Source organism: Scyliorhinus torazame, chromosome 5 (assembly GCF_047496885.1).
Source record: "Scyliorhinus torazame isolate Kashiwa2021f chromosome 5, sScyTor2.1, whole genome shotgun sequence".
Classification (NCBI taxonomy): Eukaryota; Metazoa; Chordata; class Chondrichthyes; order Carcharhiniformes; family Scyliorhinidae; genus Scyliorhinus; species Scyliorhinus torazame.
Genome location: NC_092711.1, coordinates 152,891,432 through 152,910,755, shown reverse-complemented (window position 1 = coordinate 152,910,755; position 19,324 = coordinate 152,891,432). Strand labels below are relative to the sequence as shown.

Genomic DNA, 19,324 nt, shown 5'->3' with positions numbered 1-19,324 from the left:
TCAGCAAATCAGAGCGCGGATTTTGTGTGAATGGCCACTGAGCTTCACACAGACTGAACCTTCCTCCTGTCTCCAACATCTGTGAGTAAAACACTTTCTTTTCACCCCCCTTTCCATTTCTTACTCATTCTGACCTTCAATTGGTCACTTGCAGCAACTGAAGGGAAAGGAAGTGAATCCAGGGAGGGTGCAGACTCTTTAAAGGTTGGCTCCGGTCTCTCTCTCTCTTAAAGACATTGACATCATTTGCTCCCTCAGCTTGACACATTTATTTGTCTGGCTAAAAGGACAGTCTCTTTCCTCATGTTCACAATTAAAGGGCTGGTTTCCTCAGAGATGGCTGACCATTAGGGGAACAGTAAATTAATATCAGACAGAGAAATGTCCAGTGTTGGTAAATGGCATAGATTAGATATTATTTATGGTTCGATATAGTACATTTATTATTATTTCTAGTTTTTGTAACATTGTACAGTATCTACGTTATATATTTCCAGTCATCTCTCCCCTCAGAGGGTTGTTAATCTCTGGAATTATTTTCCCACAGGAACCAATGGAGTCTGGGGGTCATTGAATATATTCAAGGATGAATTAGACAGAATTATTTTTTTGAATTTAAAGTGCCCAGTCTTTTTTGTCAATTGAGGGCCTCTCTCAGTTCCGGTCACCCGCTCGCGTGTGCGGTGGATAGAGCAGTTTCTTCAGCACGGGGCGGGGGGGGGGATTGTGGGAGCTGCGGCCATCATTACTTTTCCGGAGCCCAGTCTTCAACATCCTGGGACTGGGCTGAAAAGTGAGGGGGTGGACATTGACCCCAACATGACAGAAAGTGCATGTGGCTAGAAATTGGATTTGATTGTGACTTCTCTCCCACCCACCCCCCCTCCCCTCCCCCCCCCCTCCCCCCCCCTCCCCTCCCCCCCCCCTCCCCTCCCCCCCCCCTCCCCCCCCCCTCCCCTCCCCCCACCCTCCCCCCCGTCCCCCCCCCCCTCCCCCCTCCCCCCCTCCCCCCCCCCCCCTCCCCCCCCTCCCTCCCCCCCCTCCCCCCTCCCCCCCTCCCTCCCCTCCCTCCCTCCCTCCCCTCCCTCCCCCCTCCCCCCCCCCCCCTCTCCCCCCCCCCCCTCTCCCCCCCCCCCCCTCTCCCCCCCCCCATCTCCCCCCCCCCCCTCTCCCCCCCCCCCTCCTCCCCCCCACCTCCTCCCCCCTCCTCCCCCCCCCTCCTCCCCCCTCCCCCCCCCCCTCCTCCCCCCCCCCCTCCTCCCCCCTCCCCCCCCCCCTCCTCCCCCCCCCCCTCCCCCCCCCCTCCTCCCCCCCCCCCCCCTCCCCCCCCCCTCCTCCCCCCCCCCTCCCCCCCCCCCTCCTCCCCCCCCCTCCCCCCCCCCCCTCCCCCCCCCCCCTCCTCCCTCCTCCCCCCCCCCCTCCCCCCCCCCTCCTCCCTCCCCCCCCCCCCTCCTCCCCCTCCTCCCCCCCCCTCTCCCCCCCCCCCCCCTCCCCCCCCCTCCCCCCCCCCCCCTCCCCCCCCCCCTCCTCCCTCCTCCCCCCCCCCCCCTCCCCCCCCCCTCCTCCCTCCTCCCCCCCCTCTCCCCCCCCCCCTCCCCCCTCCCCTCCCCTCTCCCCCCCCCTCTCTCCCCTCCCCCCCCCCTCTCCCCCCCCTCTCCTCCCCCCCCCCCCTCCCCCCCCCTCCCCCCCCCCTCCCCCCCCATCCCCCCTCTCCCCCCTCCCCCTCCCCTCTCCCCCCCCCTCTCCCCCCCCCCTCTCCCCCCCCTCCCCTCTCCCCCCCCCTCCCCTCTCCCCCCCCCCCCCTCCCTCTCCCCCCCCCCCCCTCCCCCCCCCCCCTCCCCTCTCCCCCCCCCCCTCTCCCCTCTCCCCCCACCCCTCCCCTCTCCCCCCCCCTCCCACCCCCCTCCCCCCCCCCCCCTCCCACCCCCCTCCCCCCCTCCCTCCTCCCACCCCCCCTCCCCCCCCCCCCCCCTCCCCTCTCCCCCCCCTCCCTCCCCTCTCCCCCCCCCCTCCCTCCCCTCTCCCCCCCCCCTCCCTCCCCTCTCCCCCCCCCCCCTCCCTCCCCCTCTCCCCCCCCCCCTCCCTCCCCTCTCCCCCCCCCCTCCCTCCCCTCTCCCCCCCCCCCTCCCTCCCCTCTCCCCCCCCCTCCCACCCCCCTCCCCCCCCCCACCCCCTCCCCCCCCCCTCCCACCCTCTCCCCCCCCCCCCCCCCCCTCTCCCCCCCCCCTCCCTCCCCCCCCCCTCCCTCCCCCCCCCCTCCCTCCTCTAGTCAGGGGAACAGATAGGCGCTTCTGTGGACGTGAAAGAGACTCCAGGATGGTATGTTGCCTCCCTGGTGCCAGGGTCCAGGATGTCTCCGAACGGGTAGAGGGAATCCTGAAGGGGGAGGGCAAACAGGTAGAGGTCGTTGTACATATTGGTACTAACGACATAGGCAGGAAGAGGCATGAGGTCCTGCAGCAGGAGTTCAGGGAGCTAGGCAGAAAGTTAAAAGACAGGACCTCGAGGGTTGTAATCTCGGGATTACTCCCTGTGCCACGTGCCAGTGAGGCTAGAAATAGGAAGATAGAGCAGACAAACACGTGGCTAAACAGCTGGTGTAGGAGGGAGGGTTTCGGTTATCTGAACCACTGGGAGCTCTTCCGGGGCAGGTGTGACCTGTATAAGATGGACGGGTTGCATCTAAACCGGAGAGGCATAAATATCCTGGCCGCGAGATTTGCTAGTGTCACACGGGAGGGTTTAAACTAGTATGGCAGGGGGGTGGGCACGGGAGCAATAGGTCAGAAGGTGAGAGCGTTGAGGGAGAACTAGGGAATATGGACAGTGTGGCTCTGAGGCAGAGCAGACGGGGAGAAGTTGCTGAACACAGCGGGTCTGGTGGCCTGAAGTGCATATGTTTTAATGCAAGGAGCATTACGGGTAAGGCAGATGAACTTAGAGCTTGGATTACTACTTGGAACTATGATGTTGTTGCCATTACAGAGACCTGGTTGAGGGAAGGGCAGGATTGGCAGCTAAACGTTCCAGGATTTAGATGTTTCAGGCGGGATAGAGGGGGATGTAAAAGGGGAGGCGGAGTTGCGCTACTTGTTCAGGAGAGTATCACAGCTATACAGCGAGAGGACACCTCAGAGGGCAGTGAGGCTATATGGGTAGAGATCAGGAATAAGAAGGGTGCGGTCACAATGTTGGGGGTATACTACAGGCCTCCCAACAGCCAGCGGGAGATAGAGGAGCAGATAGGTAGACAGATTTTGGAAAAGAGTAAAAACAACAGGGTTGTGGTGATGGGAGACTTCAACTTCCCCAATATTGACTGGGACTCACTTAGTGCCAGGGGCTTAGAAGGGGCAGAGTTTGTAAGGAGCATCCAGGAGGGCTTCTTAAAACAATATGTAAACAGTCCAACTAGGGAAGAGGCGGTACTGGACCTGGTATTGGGGAATGAGCCCGGCCAGGTGGTAGATGTTTCAGTAGGGGAGCATTTCGGTAACAGTGACCACAATTCAGTAAGTTTTAAAGTACTGGTGGACAAGGATAGGAGTGGTCCGAGGATGAATGTGCTAAATTGGGGGAAGGCTAATTATAACAATATTAGGCGGGAACTGAAGAGCATAGATTGGGGGCGGATGTTTGAGGGCAAATCAACATCTGACATGTGGGAGGCTTTCAAGTGTCAGTTGATAGGAATACAGGACAGGCATGTTCCTGTGAGGAAGAAAGACAAATACGGCAATTTTCGGGAACCTTGGATGACGAATGATATTGTAGGCCTCGTCAAAAAGAAAAAGGAGGCATTTGTCAGGGCTAAAAGGCTGGGAACAGACGAAGCCTGTGTGGCATATAAGGAAAGTAGGAAGGAACTTAAGCAGGGAGTCAGGAGGGCTAGAAGGGGTCATGAAAAGTCATTGGCAAATAGGGTTAAGGAAAATCCCAAGGCTTTTTACACTTACATAAAAAGCAAGAGGGTAGCCAGGGAAAGGGTTGGCCCACTGAAGGATAGGCAAGGGAATCTATGTGTGGAGCCAGAGGAAATGGGCGAGGTACTAAATGAATACTTTGCATCAGTATTCACCAAAGAGAAGGAATTGGTAGATGTTGAGTCTGGAGAAGGGGGTGTAGATAGCCTGGGTCACATTGTGATCCAAAAAGACGAGGTGTTGGGTGTCTTAAAAAATATTAAGGTAGATAAGTCCCCAGGGCCGGATGGGATCTACCCCAGAATACTGAAGGAGGCTGGAGAGGAAATTGCTGAGGCCTTGACAGAAATCTTTGGATCCTCGCTGTCTTCAGGGGATGTCCCGGAGGACTGGAGAATAGCCAATGTTGTTCCTCTGTTTAAGAAGGGTGGCAGGGATAATCCCGGGAACTACAGGCCGGTGAGCCTTACTTCAGTGGTAGGGAAATTACTGGAGAGAATTCTTCGAGACAGGATCTACTCCCATTTGGAAGCAAATGGACGTATTAGTGAGAGGCAGCACGGTTTTGTGAAGGGGAGGTCGTGTCTCACTAACTTGATAGAGTTTTTCGAGGAGGTCACTAAGATGATTGATGCAGGTAGGGCAGTAGATGCTGTCTATATGGACTTCAGTAAGGCCTTTGACAAGGTCCCTCATGGTAGACTAGTACAAAAGGTGAAGTCACACGGGATCAGGGGTGAACTGGCAAGGTGGATACAGAACTGGCTAGGCCATAGAAGGCAGAGGGTAGCAATGGAGGGATGCTTTTCTAATTGGAGGGCTGTGACCAGTGGTGTTCCACAGGGATCAGTGCTGGGACCTTTGCTCTTTGTAGTATATATAAATGATTTGGAGGAAAATGTAACTGGTCTGATTAGTAAGTTTGCAGACGACACAAAGGTTGGTGGAATTGCGGATAGCGATGAGGACTGTCTGAGGATACAGCAGGATTTAGATTGTCTGGAGACTTGGGCGGAGAGATGGCAGATGGAGTTTAACCTGGACAAATGTGAGGTAATGCATTTTGGAAGGGCTAATGCAGGTAGGGAATATACAGTGAATGGTAGAACCCTCAAGAGTATTGAAAGTCAAAGAGATCTAGGAGTACAGGTCCACAGATCACTGAAAGGGGCTACACAGGTGGAGAAGGTAGTCAAGAAGGCATACGGCATGCTTGCCTTCATTGGCCGGGGCATTGAGTATAAGAATTGGCAAGTCATGTTGCAGCTGTATAGAACCTTAGTTAGGCCACACTTGGAGTATAGTGTTCAATTCTGGTCGCCACACTACCAGAAGGATGTGGAGGCTTTAGAGAGGGTGCAGAAGAGATTTACCAGAATGTTGCCTGGTATGGAGGGCATAAGCTATGAGGAGCGATTGAATAAACTCGGTTTGTTCTCACTGGAACGAAGGAGGTTGAGGGGCGACCTGATAGAGGTATACAAAATTATGAGGGGCATAGACAGAGTGGATAGTCAGAGGCTTTTCCCCAGGGTAGAGGGGTCAATTACTAGGGGGCATAGGTTTAAGGTGAGAGGGGCAAAGTTTAGAGTAGATGTACGAGGCAAGTTTTTTACGCAGAGGGTAGTGGGTGCCTGGAACTCCCTACCGGAGGAGGTAGTGGAGGCAGGGACGATAGGGACATTTAAGGGGCATCTTGACAAATATATGAATAGGATGGGAATAGAAGGATACGGACCCAGGAAGTGTAGAAGATTGTAGTTTAGTCGGGCAGTATGGTCGGCACGGGCTTGGAGGGCCGAAGGGCCTGTTCCTGTGCTGTACATTTCTTTGTTCTTTGTTCTTTGTTGATTACAGGGGTTGGATTCTCTGTTATTGCTTCTGCTCACAATTACATCCAGGACTGCATTTTGTTCATTCTGACACTTGCTAAAGTGGGAGGGTTGGAGGGTTTCTTTCTGCTGGACTAGCTGGTCTCACGACTTTGCCTCCGGTGGACTCCAGTAACAAGAAACATTGAAGATTCCATTAGGTCAAAGGAAGAGGCTCATTGATAGATTACAGATTTATTGCTTCACTGATTTATTGGTAACCTTTAAGAATTGATGCAGTTTGCAGTATAATTCTGAAATTCAGTACATAGACAGAAAATGGAAAATCCACAAGGCAGTAATTGTTTCAGATAAATTATGAGAATTGCTGTACAGCAACTTAATATGTGTCAGAATCTAACACTGCTTCACAAAAAGTTGCATAAAAGCCCTCGTAACGAATAAACCATTGTTCTACAAATACATCTAGTAACGAAAAGGTATTGCAGCCTTAGAAACAGAAACATTTACAAATGTCGCAAAACCTCAGCAACAAGCAAGGTTAATGCAGAACATATTATCTTCAGAGGATTGGTACACGTGGCGGGAGCATATAGACATTTAATTAATTTGATAGACATTAATAAATCTTAAGTAATGACCAATGCCTGGATAACAAATCATGCTCCAAGAGTTTTTTGAATAAATCAGGAAGCCTCAGCTGAGAATTTGAAACCATTGATAAGAATTTCTTAAAGAATAAAGTTTCATGAATAAAGTTTGTTCTGTATTCATGCTTTAAGAAATTTTGAACCATCTATTGATTTCCTAATATTGTCTTATGTTTTTGTTTCATTCTCTTTATGATTTGATGTTTTATTTGATCTAAGTTTTGATTCATTTTTATGTAAGAGAATCAAAGTGGATAATTAGCAATAAAATTGTATTTTTGGACACCTCCAATCAACCAGATCTTGGGCTGTTATTTGAAGATAAAATAAGAGATCTTGTCACTCATAAAGTTGCCAAAATAAGTGTAACCCTGAGGATTGGAAACTTGTCTTAGAATTCAGCAAAGGAGGATCAAGAAACTCAAAAAGAGAAAATGGAGTATGAGAGCAAACTGGCGAGAAACATAAAAAAATGACAGGAAAAGCTCCTATAGGATTGTGAAAAGGAAGATTCGCAAAGACCAATGTGGGTCCATTCCAGGCATAGACAGGAGAGTTTATAATGGGGAATAAGGAAATGGCAGAGAAACTAAACAATGTGTCTGTCTTCATGGAGGACATGAAATTGTCCCAAAGACACGAGAGAACCAACGGACTAGTGAGCACGAGGAACTGAAGGAGATTAGTATGTGAAAAAGTAGTACTGGAGAAATTAATGTGGTTGAAAGTTAATAAATCCCCAAAAGCTGCTGCTCTACATCCCAGAGTGTTGAAAGAGGCGGCTGTAGAGATAGTGGACACATTGGTGATCATCTTTCACAATTCTATAGATTCTGGAATGGTTCCTGCAGATTGGAAGGTGGTAAATGTAACCCCACTATTTAAGGAGAGAGAAAACGGGGAACCACAGACCCATTAGCCTGACATCAGTAGGAGGGAAAATGCTACAATCTATTATAAAGGATGTAATAACATACGAATTAGGAGCAGGAGTAGGCCACTCGGCCCCTCGAGCCTGCTCCACCGTTTAATAAATTCACAGCTGATCTGATTGTAACCTCAACTCCATATTCCCACTGACCCACTGATAAACCTTCACCCCCTTGTTTATCTAGAATCTATCCAGCTCTTATTGAGTATAAGAATTGGCAAGTCATGTTGCAGCTGTATAGAACCTTAGTTAGGCCACACTTGGAGTATAGTGTTCAATTCTGGTCGCCACACTACCAGAAGGATGTGGAGGCTTTAGAGAGGGTGCAGAAGAGATTTACCAGAATGTTGCCTGGTATGGAGGGCATAAGCTATGAGGAGCGATTGAATAAACTCGGTTTGTTCTCTCTGGAACGAAGGAGGTTGAGGGGCGACCTGATAGAGGTCTACAAAATTATGAGGGGCATAGACAGAGTGGATAGTCAGAGGCTTTTCCCCAGGGTAGAGGGGTCAATTACTAGGGGGCATAGGTTTAAGGTGAGAGGGGCAAGGTTTAGAGTAGATGTACGAGGCAAGTTTTTTACGCAGAGGGTAGTGGGTGCCTGGAACTCGCTACCGGAGGAGGTAGTGGAAGCAGGGACATTTAAGGGGCATCTTGACAAATATATGAATAGGATGGGAATAGAAGGATACGGACCCAGGAAGTGTAGAAGATTGTAGTTTAGTCGGGCAGTATGGTCGGCGCGGGCTTGGAGGGCCGAAGGGCCTGTTCCTGTGCTGTACATTTCTTTGTTCTTTGTTCTTTGTTCTGCCTTCAAAATATTCAAAGATTCTGTTTCCACTGCTCTTTGAGGAAGAGAGTTCCAAAGACTCCCAACACTCTGAGAGAAAAATGTTCTCTGCCTTAAATGGACAAGTTATTACATTTAAAATGACTCCAATTTCTGGATTCTCCCACAAGAGGAAACATCCTTTCCACATTCACCCTGTCGAGGCCCCTCAGGATCTTATACGGTTCAATCAAGTCACCTAAACTCCATTGGACACAAACCCAGCCTGTCCAATCATTCCTCATAAGACCAGCCTCCAATTCCAGGGATGAGTCCAGTAAACCTTCTCTGCTTCCAACACATTTACATCATTCCTTAAATGAGAGCAATACTGTACACAGTGCTCCAGATGTGGTCTCACCAATGTCCTGTATAACTGAAGCATAACCTCCCTACTTTTGTATTCAATTCCCCTCACAAGAAACAATAACATTCTATTAGCTTTCCTAATTACTTGCTGTCCCTGTATACTCGCCGTTTGTGATTCATGCTATTGGACACCCAGATCCCTCTGAATCTCAGAGCTCTGCAATCTCTCACCATTTCGATAAGAAGCTTTTTTATTCTTCTGGCCAACATGGACAAATTCCCATTTTCCCATGATATTCTCCATTTGGCAGATATTTTCCCACTCACTTAACCTATCTATATCACTTTGTAACCTCCTTATGTCCTCTTCACAATTTACTTTTCCACCTATCTTTATATCGTCGGCGCAGGGGTTGGCCATTCAGCCCTTCGAGCCTCCTCCACCATTCAACACGATCATGGCTGATCATCCACTTCAATGCCTTTTTCCCCACACATTCCCCCATCTCCCTTTGTGTTATTGGTATTTAGAAATCTGTCAGTTGGGTGGCACAATGGTTAGCACTGCTGCCTCACGGTACTAAGAACCTGGGTGTGATCCTGGCCCCAGTCACTGTCCATGTGGAGTTTGCACATTCTCCTCGTGTCTTGTGGGTCTCAGACCCACAACCCAAAACGATGTGCAGCTGAGATGAATTGGCCTCGCTACACTGCCCCTTAATTGGAAAAAAATAATTGGGTACTCTTAAATTTATTAAACAAAAAAATAAAGAAATCTGTCAGTCTCTGCTTTAAACACACTCAGTGACTGAGCTTCCACAGCTCTCTGGGGTAGAGAATTCCAAAGATTCACAACTCTCTGAGTAAAGAAATGTCTCCTCCGAGACCGGTCCTAAGTGACTTCTCCCAGTTTGAAATTGTGTCCCCTGGTTGGAGAATCTGGAAACATCTCACCTGCACCCACCCTGTCTATTCCTTTATGGATGTTGTAAGTTTCAATGAAATCCCCTCTCATTCCTTGAAACTCCAGAGAAAAGAGGCCTAGTTTCCCCAATCTCTCTTCATAGGACAGTCCTGCCAAACCCTGAACAAGTCTGGTGAAACTTTGTTGCTGTTCCTCTGTGGCAATACCTTTCCTAAGGTAAGGGGAGTAAACTGCACACATTACTCCAGCTGTGGTCCAAGCATTTCAGAATGATCAATGTCATCGAGGCACGCTGCCTGGTTCTTCTTTGGCACCGGTATGATGGTGGTCTTCTTGAAGCAGGTGGGAACCTCAGAACGGAGTAGGGAGAGGTTGAGGATGTCTGCAAAAACACCTGCCAGTTGGTCCACGTAGGATCTGAGTGCACGACCAGGGATCCCGTCAGGACCTGTCGCTTTCCGAGGGTTCACTTTCAAGAAGGCCAATCTGACTTTGGACGCTGTGATGATAGGTATGGGTGTGTCGAAGGCTGCTGGGGCAGATGACAACGGTTTGTTGGGTTCCTGTTCGAAATAAGCATAGAATAAATTGAGTTCATCGGGAAGGGGTGCGCTGTTACCAAAGATTCTACTCGGCTTTGATTTTTTAGCCCATTATGTTGTTTAAGCCTTGCCACAATCGATGAGAGTCCATGATTCTAGCTTAGTCGGGTATTGTCTCTTGGCATCCCTGTTGGCTTTGCAAAGGTCGTACCTAGATTTTTTTGTATAGGTCAGGATTGCCTCTCTTGAACTTCTCACACCTGGCCTTCAGTAGGGAGTGAATCTGCCGATTAAACCATGGTTTCTGGTTGGGTAACGTACGTACTACCTTCTTTGACACACAATCTTCTACACACTTACTGATGAAGTCTGTGATGGTGCTGGCATACTCGTTTATGTTAGTTGCTGTGTTCTTGAATATGGACCAGTCACTAACTCCAAGCAAGTTGCGTCAGAGCTCTTCTGTTGCCTCGGACCAGCATTTGCACAACCTTCTTAACCGGATTCTCTCGCTTAAGTTTCTGCTTGTATGCCGGGAGAAGGAGCACCATCTTGTGGTCCGATTTTCCGAAGTGCAGGCGGGATAGATCATCAGGCGCCCTTGATGTTTGCGTAGCAGTGGTCAAGGATGTTGGGGCCCCTGTTGGGACAGGAGAGGTGTTGGCGGAATTTTGGCAGTACACTTGAGGTTGGCCTGGTTGAAGTCCCCGGCCACAATGAACAAAGCCTCCGGGTATTCTGCTTCATTGTTATTTATAGAGGTTACAATTCATCAAGCGCCTTCTTCACTTCCACCTGGGGTGGGACACAAACCGCTGTGATGATGGCAGAAGTGAACTCCGTGGATGTAGTATGGACGGTACTTCACAGTCGGGTATTCCAGGTCCGGGGAGCAGTAGTTCACCAGGGTCGCCACGTCCGAGCACCAGGAGGAGTAGATGAGAAGAAAAATCCCTCCACCCACTCCAGGTTCAGTCCTGGATGTGATTAACAGCAGGAATAATGGCAGAATCCAATCCGTCATCACTTGTGAACCCTTTGGAGTCTCAGCATGTTGGACGACTGAGTGAATCCCTTCCTACAGTGAGAGCAGGTGAATGGCTTTTTTCCAGTGTGGACTCGCTGGTGTTTCAAAGGGGCAGATGAATCACGGAATCTCCTCCCACAATCAGAGCAGGTGAATCAAGTGTGAACTCGCTGGTGTCTCCGCAATGTGGATGATGTTTGAAATCTCTTTGTGCAGTGAGAGCAGCTGAACGGTCTCTCCTCAGTGTGAATGCACTGGTGTTCCATCAGTACCCGAGAGCTTTTAAACCCACTCCCACAGTCGGAGCATTTAAAAGGTCTCTCGTTGCTGTGAGTGACGTTGTGGCTCAGCAAGTGATGACCGAGCGAAGCTTTTCCCAGTCGGAGAGGTGAACGGGCTCTCCCCGGTGTGACCTCGCTTGTGTTTCATCAGGTTGGATGAGGATCTAAACCTCTTTGTGCAGTGAGAGCAGCTGAACGGTGTCTCCTCAGAGTGAACGCGCTGGTGGGACATCAGTAGCTGTGAGCTTTTGAAACCCCTCCTGCAGTCAGAGCATTTAAAGGGCCTGCTCTTGGTGCGAGTGACATTGTGTTTCAGCAGGGTGGATAATTGAGCAAATCCCTTATCACACACAGTGCAGATGAACGGCTTCTCCCCGGTGTGAAGTCGCTGGTGTCTCTGCAGGTGGTGCAATTGAGTGAATCGCTTATCACACACAGTGCAGATGAATGGCCTCTCCCCGGTGTGAACTCGCTGGTGTCTCTGCAGGTTGCCAATGTCAGTGAATCCCTGTTCACACTGAGAGCAGGTGAAAGGCCTCTCCCCAGTGTGAACTCGTTCGTGTCTCCGCAGGCTGCCAATGCCTGTGAATCTCTTTTCACACTGAGAGCAGGTGAATGGCCTCTCTCCAGTGTGAACTCTCTGGTGGCTCTGCAGGTTGGATAACTGAGTGAATCCCTTCCCACAGTCAGAGCAGGTGAACGGCCTCTCTCTAGTGTGAACTCGCTGGTGGCTCTGCAGGCTGGATAACTGAGTGAATCCCTTCCCACAGTCAGAGCAGGTGAACGGCCTCTCCCCAGTGTGAACTCGCTGGTGTCTCTGCAGGCTGGATAACTGAGTGAATCCCTTCCCACAGTCAGAGCAGGTGAACGGCCTCTCCCCAGTGTGAACTCGTTCGTGTCTCCGCAGGTTGCCAATGTCAGTGAATCCTTTTTCACACAGAGAGCAGGTGAACGGCCTCTCTCCAGTGTGACTGCGTTGATGCCTTGCCAGCTCGCAGGGGGCTGTGAATCCCATCCCACACACATAACAGGTGAACGGCCTCTCTACAGTGTGACTGCGTTGATGCCTTTCCAGCCCGTACGGGCCTTTGAAATCCTTCCCACAATCCTCACATTTCCATGGTTTCTCCATGGTCCGGGTGATCATGCGTCTCACCGCGTTGGACGATCAGTTGAAGCCTCGTCCACACACAGAACACCTATACAGTCTCTCCCTGCTGTGAATGGTGTATTTTTTCAGGCTGTGTCACTGGTTAAAGCTCTTTCCACAGTCAGTGCTCTGTAACAGTCTCACACGGGTGTGTGAGAGTGTCTCAGTGCTTTTCCAGACACACTGATGTTTAAAATCTCTTGAAGTAGACAGAATAGACAAACATTTCTCCTTCTAGGTTCAAAGGCCAATGATCTCTGGTTCCCAAGAATTGAGTGACTCAGTCAGTTCTTGACATGATATTTAGTTTGAGATCTCGGCGTCAAACTCCTCTCGTTCGAACTTCCTGCAAACAGATTTTACAATAGTAATCATTGTCAGTCCAGGATAGAAACTCAGAACAGACAATTCTAGTTTCTAGCGAACATTCTTTCCTCTCTCTTTCCCTGAAATGCTCTAAATCTCAATCCCACACACTCTCCCTCCATTCTCACTCTGCTGTATCTAATATTCACCCTCTCAATTCTCCTGAAGGTGCTAATTCAGGCTGATTGACAGATTCACGCTCACTGCTTCCTGTCCTGGACACAGAGACCTGAAAATCTTCATGCAGGTTGCCAGACAGATATATGTCTATATTACTGGATGAAAAATGTGTGTAATATACATACTGTATTCACTTACTTTCCCTCCCAATTTTCCTGAAGGTGCTGATCAACAAATCTATCTAACCTGTGCAACCGTAGAGAAACTCCATATAAGTACATTTACTGATTAGAGATAGGGAAATTCTGAGGAAGAATTTTATTTAGTCATGGAGTGGTCATGACAGGGAACTCACTGCCCACAAGGGTTGTGGAAGTCCAGGTGATCAATAATTTAAAATAAAATAGGATGGTCACTTGAAGAAAATAAACTTGCAGGGGAACAGGGATATCGAGGGGGAATGGGACTGACTGGATTGCTGTACAGAGAGTCAGCATTGACTTGAGTTCCCAAATGGATTCTGTCAGTGCTGCAATGACGGTATGACTGGAAATATATAATGTAGGTACAGTACTATATTACAAAACCAGAAATAATAATACATGGATGTTATTACAGAACCATCAATAATATCAGAGAATATCATACCACATAACACTAAACATATCTCTGCCCGATATTAAATTTAAAAAAATGAATTTACAGGATGTGGACAATGCTGGTTAGGCCAGCATTTATTGCCCATCCCCAGTTGCCCTTCCAAAGGGGCTGGTTTAGCACTGGGCTAAATCGCTGGCTTTGAAAGCAGACCAAGGCAGGCCAGCAGTACGGTTCAATTCCCGTACCAGCCTCCCCGAACAGGTGCCGGAATGTGGCGACTAGGGGCTTTTCACAGTAACTTCATTGAAGCCTACTTGTGACAATACGCAATTTTCATTTCATTTCATTTCAAGTAGTGGTGAACTGCCTTCTTGAACTGCTGCAGTCCTTGAGGTGTAGGTACATCCCCTGTGCTGCTTTTTAAAAATTTGTTTTTTATAAATTTAAAGTACCCAATTCATTTTTTTCCAATTAATGGGCAATTTAGCGTGGCCAATCCACCTACCCTGCACATCTTTGGGTTGTGGAGGCAAAACCCACGCAAACACGGGGAGAGTGCGCTAACTACACATGGACAGTGATCCAGAGCCGGGATTGAATCTGGGACCTCGGCGCTGCTCTACATCCCTCCACCATGCTGCTCTACACACCCTGTGCTGTTAGGGAGGGAATTCCAGGATGTTGCCCCAGGGACAGTATATTTCCAAGTCAGGGTGGTGTGTAACTTGGAAGCGAACCTCCAGGTGGTGGGGTTCACAGGTTGCTCTTGTTCTTCTAGATGGTAGTGGTTGTGGGTTTGGAAGGTGCTGTCTGAGGAACCGTTATGAGTTACTGCAGTGTATCTTGTAGATGGTATACACAGCTGCTACTGTTTGTCGGTGGTGGAAGGTTTGAATGTTTGTGGAAGGCGACGCAATCAATCAGGCTGCTTTGTCCTGGATAGAGTCGAGCTTCTTCAGTGTTGTTGGAGTTGCACTCATCCAGAAAAGTGGAGCGTATTCCATTACACTCCTGACTTGTGCTTGTAGATGTCTGGTAGACAAGCTTTGGGGCATCAGGAGGCATTTACTCGCCGTAGGATTCCCAGCCTTTGACCTGCCCTGGGAGCTACAGTATTAATATGGCTAGTCCAGTTCAGTTTCTGATCAATGGTAACCCCCAGGATGTTGATTGTGGGGGATTCACCGATGGAAATGCCACTGAATGTCAAGGGGTGGTGATTAGATCCTCTCTTGTAGGAGATGGTCAATGCCTGGCACTTGTGTAGCACAAATGTAACTTGCCACTTATTAGGCCAAGCCTGGTTATTGTCCAGGTCTTACTGAACTTGGACATGGAATGCTTCATTATCTGAGGAGTTGAGAATGGTGCTGAACATTGTGCAGTCATCCGCAAACATCACCACTTCTCACCTTACGATGGAAGGAAGATCATTGATTAAGCAGCTGAAGATGGTTCGGCTAAGGAAACTGTCCTGAGGAATTCCTGCAGTGATGTCCTGGAGCTGAGATGATTGACCTCCAATCACCACAACCATCTTCCTTTGTGCCAGGTATGACTCCAACTAGTGGAGAGTTATCCCCCGATTCCCATTGACTCCAGTTTAGCTAGGGCTCCTTGATGCCATACTCGGTCAAATGCTGCAATGATGTCAAGGGCAGTTACTCTCACCTCACTTCTGGCATTCAGCTCTTTCGTCCAAGTTTCAACTAAGGCTGAAAAGAGGTCAGGAGCTGAGTGACCCTGGTGGAACCCAAACTGAGCGTCCAGAAGCAGGTTATTGAAGAATAAGTGCCGCTTAATAGCAACTTTGATGACTCCTTCCATCACTTTGCTGATGATGGACAGTGGACCTACAGAGAAGTAATTGGCTGAGTTGGATTTGCCCTGTTTACTGTCCCCTTAAATGTCAGTCATCTCCTGGGGAAACCAGCCCTTTAATTGGATTGGATTTGTTTATTGTCACGTGTACCGAGGTACAGTGAAAAGTATTTTTCTGCAAGCAGCTCAACAGATCATTAAGTACATGAGAAGAAAAGGGAATAAAAGAAAATACATAATAGGGCAGCACAACATATACAATGTAACTACATAAGCACTGGCATCGGATGAAGCATACAGGGTGTAGTGTTAATGAAGTCAGTCCATAAGAGGGGCATTTAGGAGTCTGGTGACAGTGGGGAAGAAGCTGTTTTTGAGTCTATTCGTGCGTGTTCTCAGACTTCTGTATCTCCTGCCCGATGGAAGAAGTTGGAAGAGTGAGTAAGCCGGGTGGGAGGGATCTTTGATTATACTGCCCGCTTTCCCCAGGCAGCAGGAGGTGTAGATGGAGTCAATGGATGGGAGGCAGGTTTGTGTGATGGTCTGGGCGGTGTTCACGACTCTCTGAAGTTTCTTGCGGTCCTGGGCCGAGCAGTTGCCATACCAGGCTGTGATGCAGCCTGATAGGATGCTTTCTATGGTGCATCTGTAAAAGTTGGTAAGAGTCAATGTGGACATGCCGAATTTCCTTAGTTTCTTGAGGAAGTATAGGCGCTGTTGTGCTTTCTTGGTGGTAGCGTCGACGTGGGTGGACCAGGACAGATTTTTGGAGATGTGCACCCCTAAGAATTCGAAACTGCTAACCATCTCCACCTCGGCCCCGTTGATGCTGACAGGGGTGTGTACAGTACTTTGCTTCCTGAAGTCAATTACCAGCTCTTTAGTTTTGCTGGCATTGAGGGAGAGATTGTTGTCGCTACACCACTCCACTAGGTTATCTATCTCCCTCCTGTATTCGGACTCATCGTTATTCGAGATCCGGCCCACTATGGTCGTATCGTCAGCAAACTTGTCGATGGAGTTGGAACCAAGTTTTGCCATGCAGTCGTGTATGTACAGGGAGTAGAGTAGGGGGCTAAATACGCAGCCTTGCGGGCGCCGGTGTTGAGGACTATTGTGGAGGAGGTGTTGTTGTTCATTCTTACTGATTGTGGTCTGTTGGTCAGAAAATCGAGGATCCAGTTGCAGAGTGGGGAGCCAAGTCCTAGGTTTTGGAGCTTTGATATCAGCTTGGCTGGGATTATGGTGTTGAAGGCGGAGCTGTAGTCAATAAATAGGAGTCTAATGTAGGATTCCTTGTTTTCGAGATGCTCTAGGGATGAGTGTAGGGCCAGGGAAATGGTGTCTGATGTGGACCGGTTGCCGCGGTATGCGAATTGCAGTGGATCAAGGCGTTCTAGGAGTATGGAGGTGATGCACTTCATGATCAACCTCTCGAAGCACTTCATTACGACTGAAGTCAGGGCCACTGGTCGGTAGTCATTGAGGCACGTTGTCTGGTTCTTCTTTGGTACCGGTATGATGGCGGTCTTCTTGAAGCAGGTGGGGACCTCGGAGTGGAGTAGGGACAGGTTAAAGATGCCCGTGAATACCTCTGCCAGCTGGTCCGCGCAGGCTCTAAGTGCACGACCAGGGATCCCGTCTGGGCCCATCGCATTCCGAGGGTTCACTTTCAGGAAGGCCAATCTGACTTTGGAAGCTGTGATGGTGGGTATGGGTGAATTATGGGCTGCTGAGGCACTCGCCAGCGGATTGTTGGTTACCTGATCGAACCGAGCATAGAATGCATTGAGTTCATCGGGGAGGGGTGCACTGCTGCCAGAGATACTGTTCGGCTTCGCTTTGTAGCCCGTTATGTTGTTTAGTCCTTGCCACAACCGCCGAGAGTCTGTCTGTGACTCTAGCTTGGTTTGATATTCTCTCTTGGCATTCCGGATGGCTTTGCGAAGGCCGTACCTGGATTTCTTGTATAGGTCAGGGTCGTCTGCCTTGAACGCCTCAGATCTGTCCTTCAGTAGGGAGTCAATCTCGCGATTGAGCCATGGTTTCCGGTTGGGGAACGCACGTACTGCATTCTTTGGCATGCAGTCGTCCACACATTTGCTGATGAAGTCTGTGACGGTGGTGGTATACTCATTTAAGTTGTGAACATTAAGAAAGAGATCGTCCTTTTAGCCAGACAAATAAATGTGTCAAGTTGAGGGAGGAAAGGATGTCAATGTCTTTAAGAGAGAGAGACCTGGGCCAAGCTTTCCAGAGTCTGTACCCTCCCTGGATTCACTTCCTTTCCCTTCATTTGCTGCAAGTGACCAATTGAAGGTGAGAATGAGAAAAGAAATGGAAAGGGGGAGAAAAGAAAGTGTTTTACTCACAGATGTTGGAGACAGGGAAAAGTTTTAGTCTGTGTGAAGCTCAAGCTCATTCAGGGTTGGAGGAACAACAAACAGCTTTGCTCGGCAGAAACCTCCATGTCCAGCTTCCGCATTGAGACAATGGGGGAGCTCTGATTGGCGGAGAAACAGAGTCCTTCCGGTCCTCCAATCTTCCCATTGGGCACAAGTCAGCGGGGAAGTCAGAGATCGTGAGCTCACCCTGTACATGCGCAGATTCCCCTCTCCCCGAGACATGCGCAGTCCTGAGTTGGTGGGAGGGGCTTCTCGCTCTGGCCTCAGCTGTCAGCCGGTTGCCTGGAAACCGTCTTGACGATGTGCTGAGGGAGGGAGAACAAAGGGTGAGGGCGGGGCTCCCGTGTCCTCGCGCCTGGCGGGTGCGCTCAAATGCAGTGACGTCACTGCGGATCGGATTTATTCCTATTGGCTGATTTAGAGGACGAGCTCCTTTGTGATGTCACAATGTGGAGGTTGGACAATGAGTTTTAGACTAAAACTTCCTTCTCTGGGCAACATCTGGGAGCAAATCAATATCTCCCCTTTCATAAGGTCATAAGATATAGGAGCAGAATTAGGCCATTTGGCCCATCGAGTCTGCTCTACCATTCTATCATGGCTGTGCTCATCCTGGCTTTAATTCCACCGTACTGCCAGTTCCCCATTACCCTTCAATCCCTTACCAATTAAAAATCTGTCTTCCAAAATCTGGATTTAGCCCTTTATATAAATTGTGTGACATTCATGGAAGTTTGCCAACTGGAGCGTTATTCTCAGTTAAATTCAGCCCTCAGCTCCGTCGCTGCCTGTCATTGACATGAGTAATAGAGACAGAAAGGTGCCCGAGGCTCAAATGGGAAGTCAAACCTTGTGACTCGAAACCAACACCTCAACATTTGTCAGTCAAATCCATGTTATTTATACTGGGGTTTTTATTATTACATTTAGACACTGGAGGCAAAGGGTGGGGATTTTAAAGGGTAACTTTCACTTTCTAACTTTGTATTGTCTACAGTGTCAGCCGTGGCTCAGTGAGCAGTTCTCTCACCTCTGAGTCAGAAGGCTGTAGGATCAAGTCCCAGTCCAGGGACCGAAGGACAAAAATCACATCCAACATTCCTCCTCGCAGCACTGAGGGAGTGCTGCACTGTCAGAACAGCCTTCTTTCAAATAAATGAAATGAAAATCACTTGTCACAAGTAGGCTTCAAATGAAGTTACTGTGAAAAACCCCTAGTTGCCACATATCCGGCGCCTGTTCGGGGAGGCTGGTACGGGAATTGAACCATGCTGCTGGCCTGCCTTGGTCTGCTTTCAAAGCCAGCGATTTAGCCCAGTGCTAAACCAGACCCTAATAATAAGATTCAAATAAGATTCTAAATGGAGGCCCTATCTGTCCCTATCAGGTGGATGTTAAAGATCCCACAGCGGAGAGGGAGAGGCTGGTGGGAGAGATACCTAGGGTAGACAGGAAGTACGCGGAGGTTCCCGAGGGGGGGGTTGTGAAAGGAGCGCCAGAGATTATAGGCGGAGTTCGATTTGCTGACCACTGGGAAGGCGGAGGCACAGTTGAGGAAAGTGAAAGGGGCAGTTTACGAGTTTGGGGAGAAAGCAAGTAGGATGCTGGTGCAC

The 19,324-nt window shown here is 49.5% G+C and overlaps 1 protein-coding gene across 1 annotated transcript; it reads right to left on the bottom strand.

Moving 5' to 3' along the window:
• Window positions 1–7,872: 7,872 nt before the first annotated feature.
• On the bottom strand, window positions 7,873–17,902 carry LOC140420110 (uncharacterized). The gene is made up of 2 exons (XM_072504128.1): window positions 17,679–17,902; window positions 7,873–12,745 (listed from the first exon to the last, which is right to left on the bottom strand). The coding sequence occupies exon 2, from the start codon at window positions 12,394–12,396 to the stop codon at window positions 11,278–11,280; it is 1,119 nt and encodes a 372-aa protein (XP_072360229.1). The 5' UTR covers window positions 12,397–12,745; window positions 17,679–17,902; the 3' UTR covers window positions 7,873–11,277.
• Between the last annotated feature and the right edge of the window lie 1,422 nt (window positions 17,903–19,324).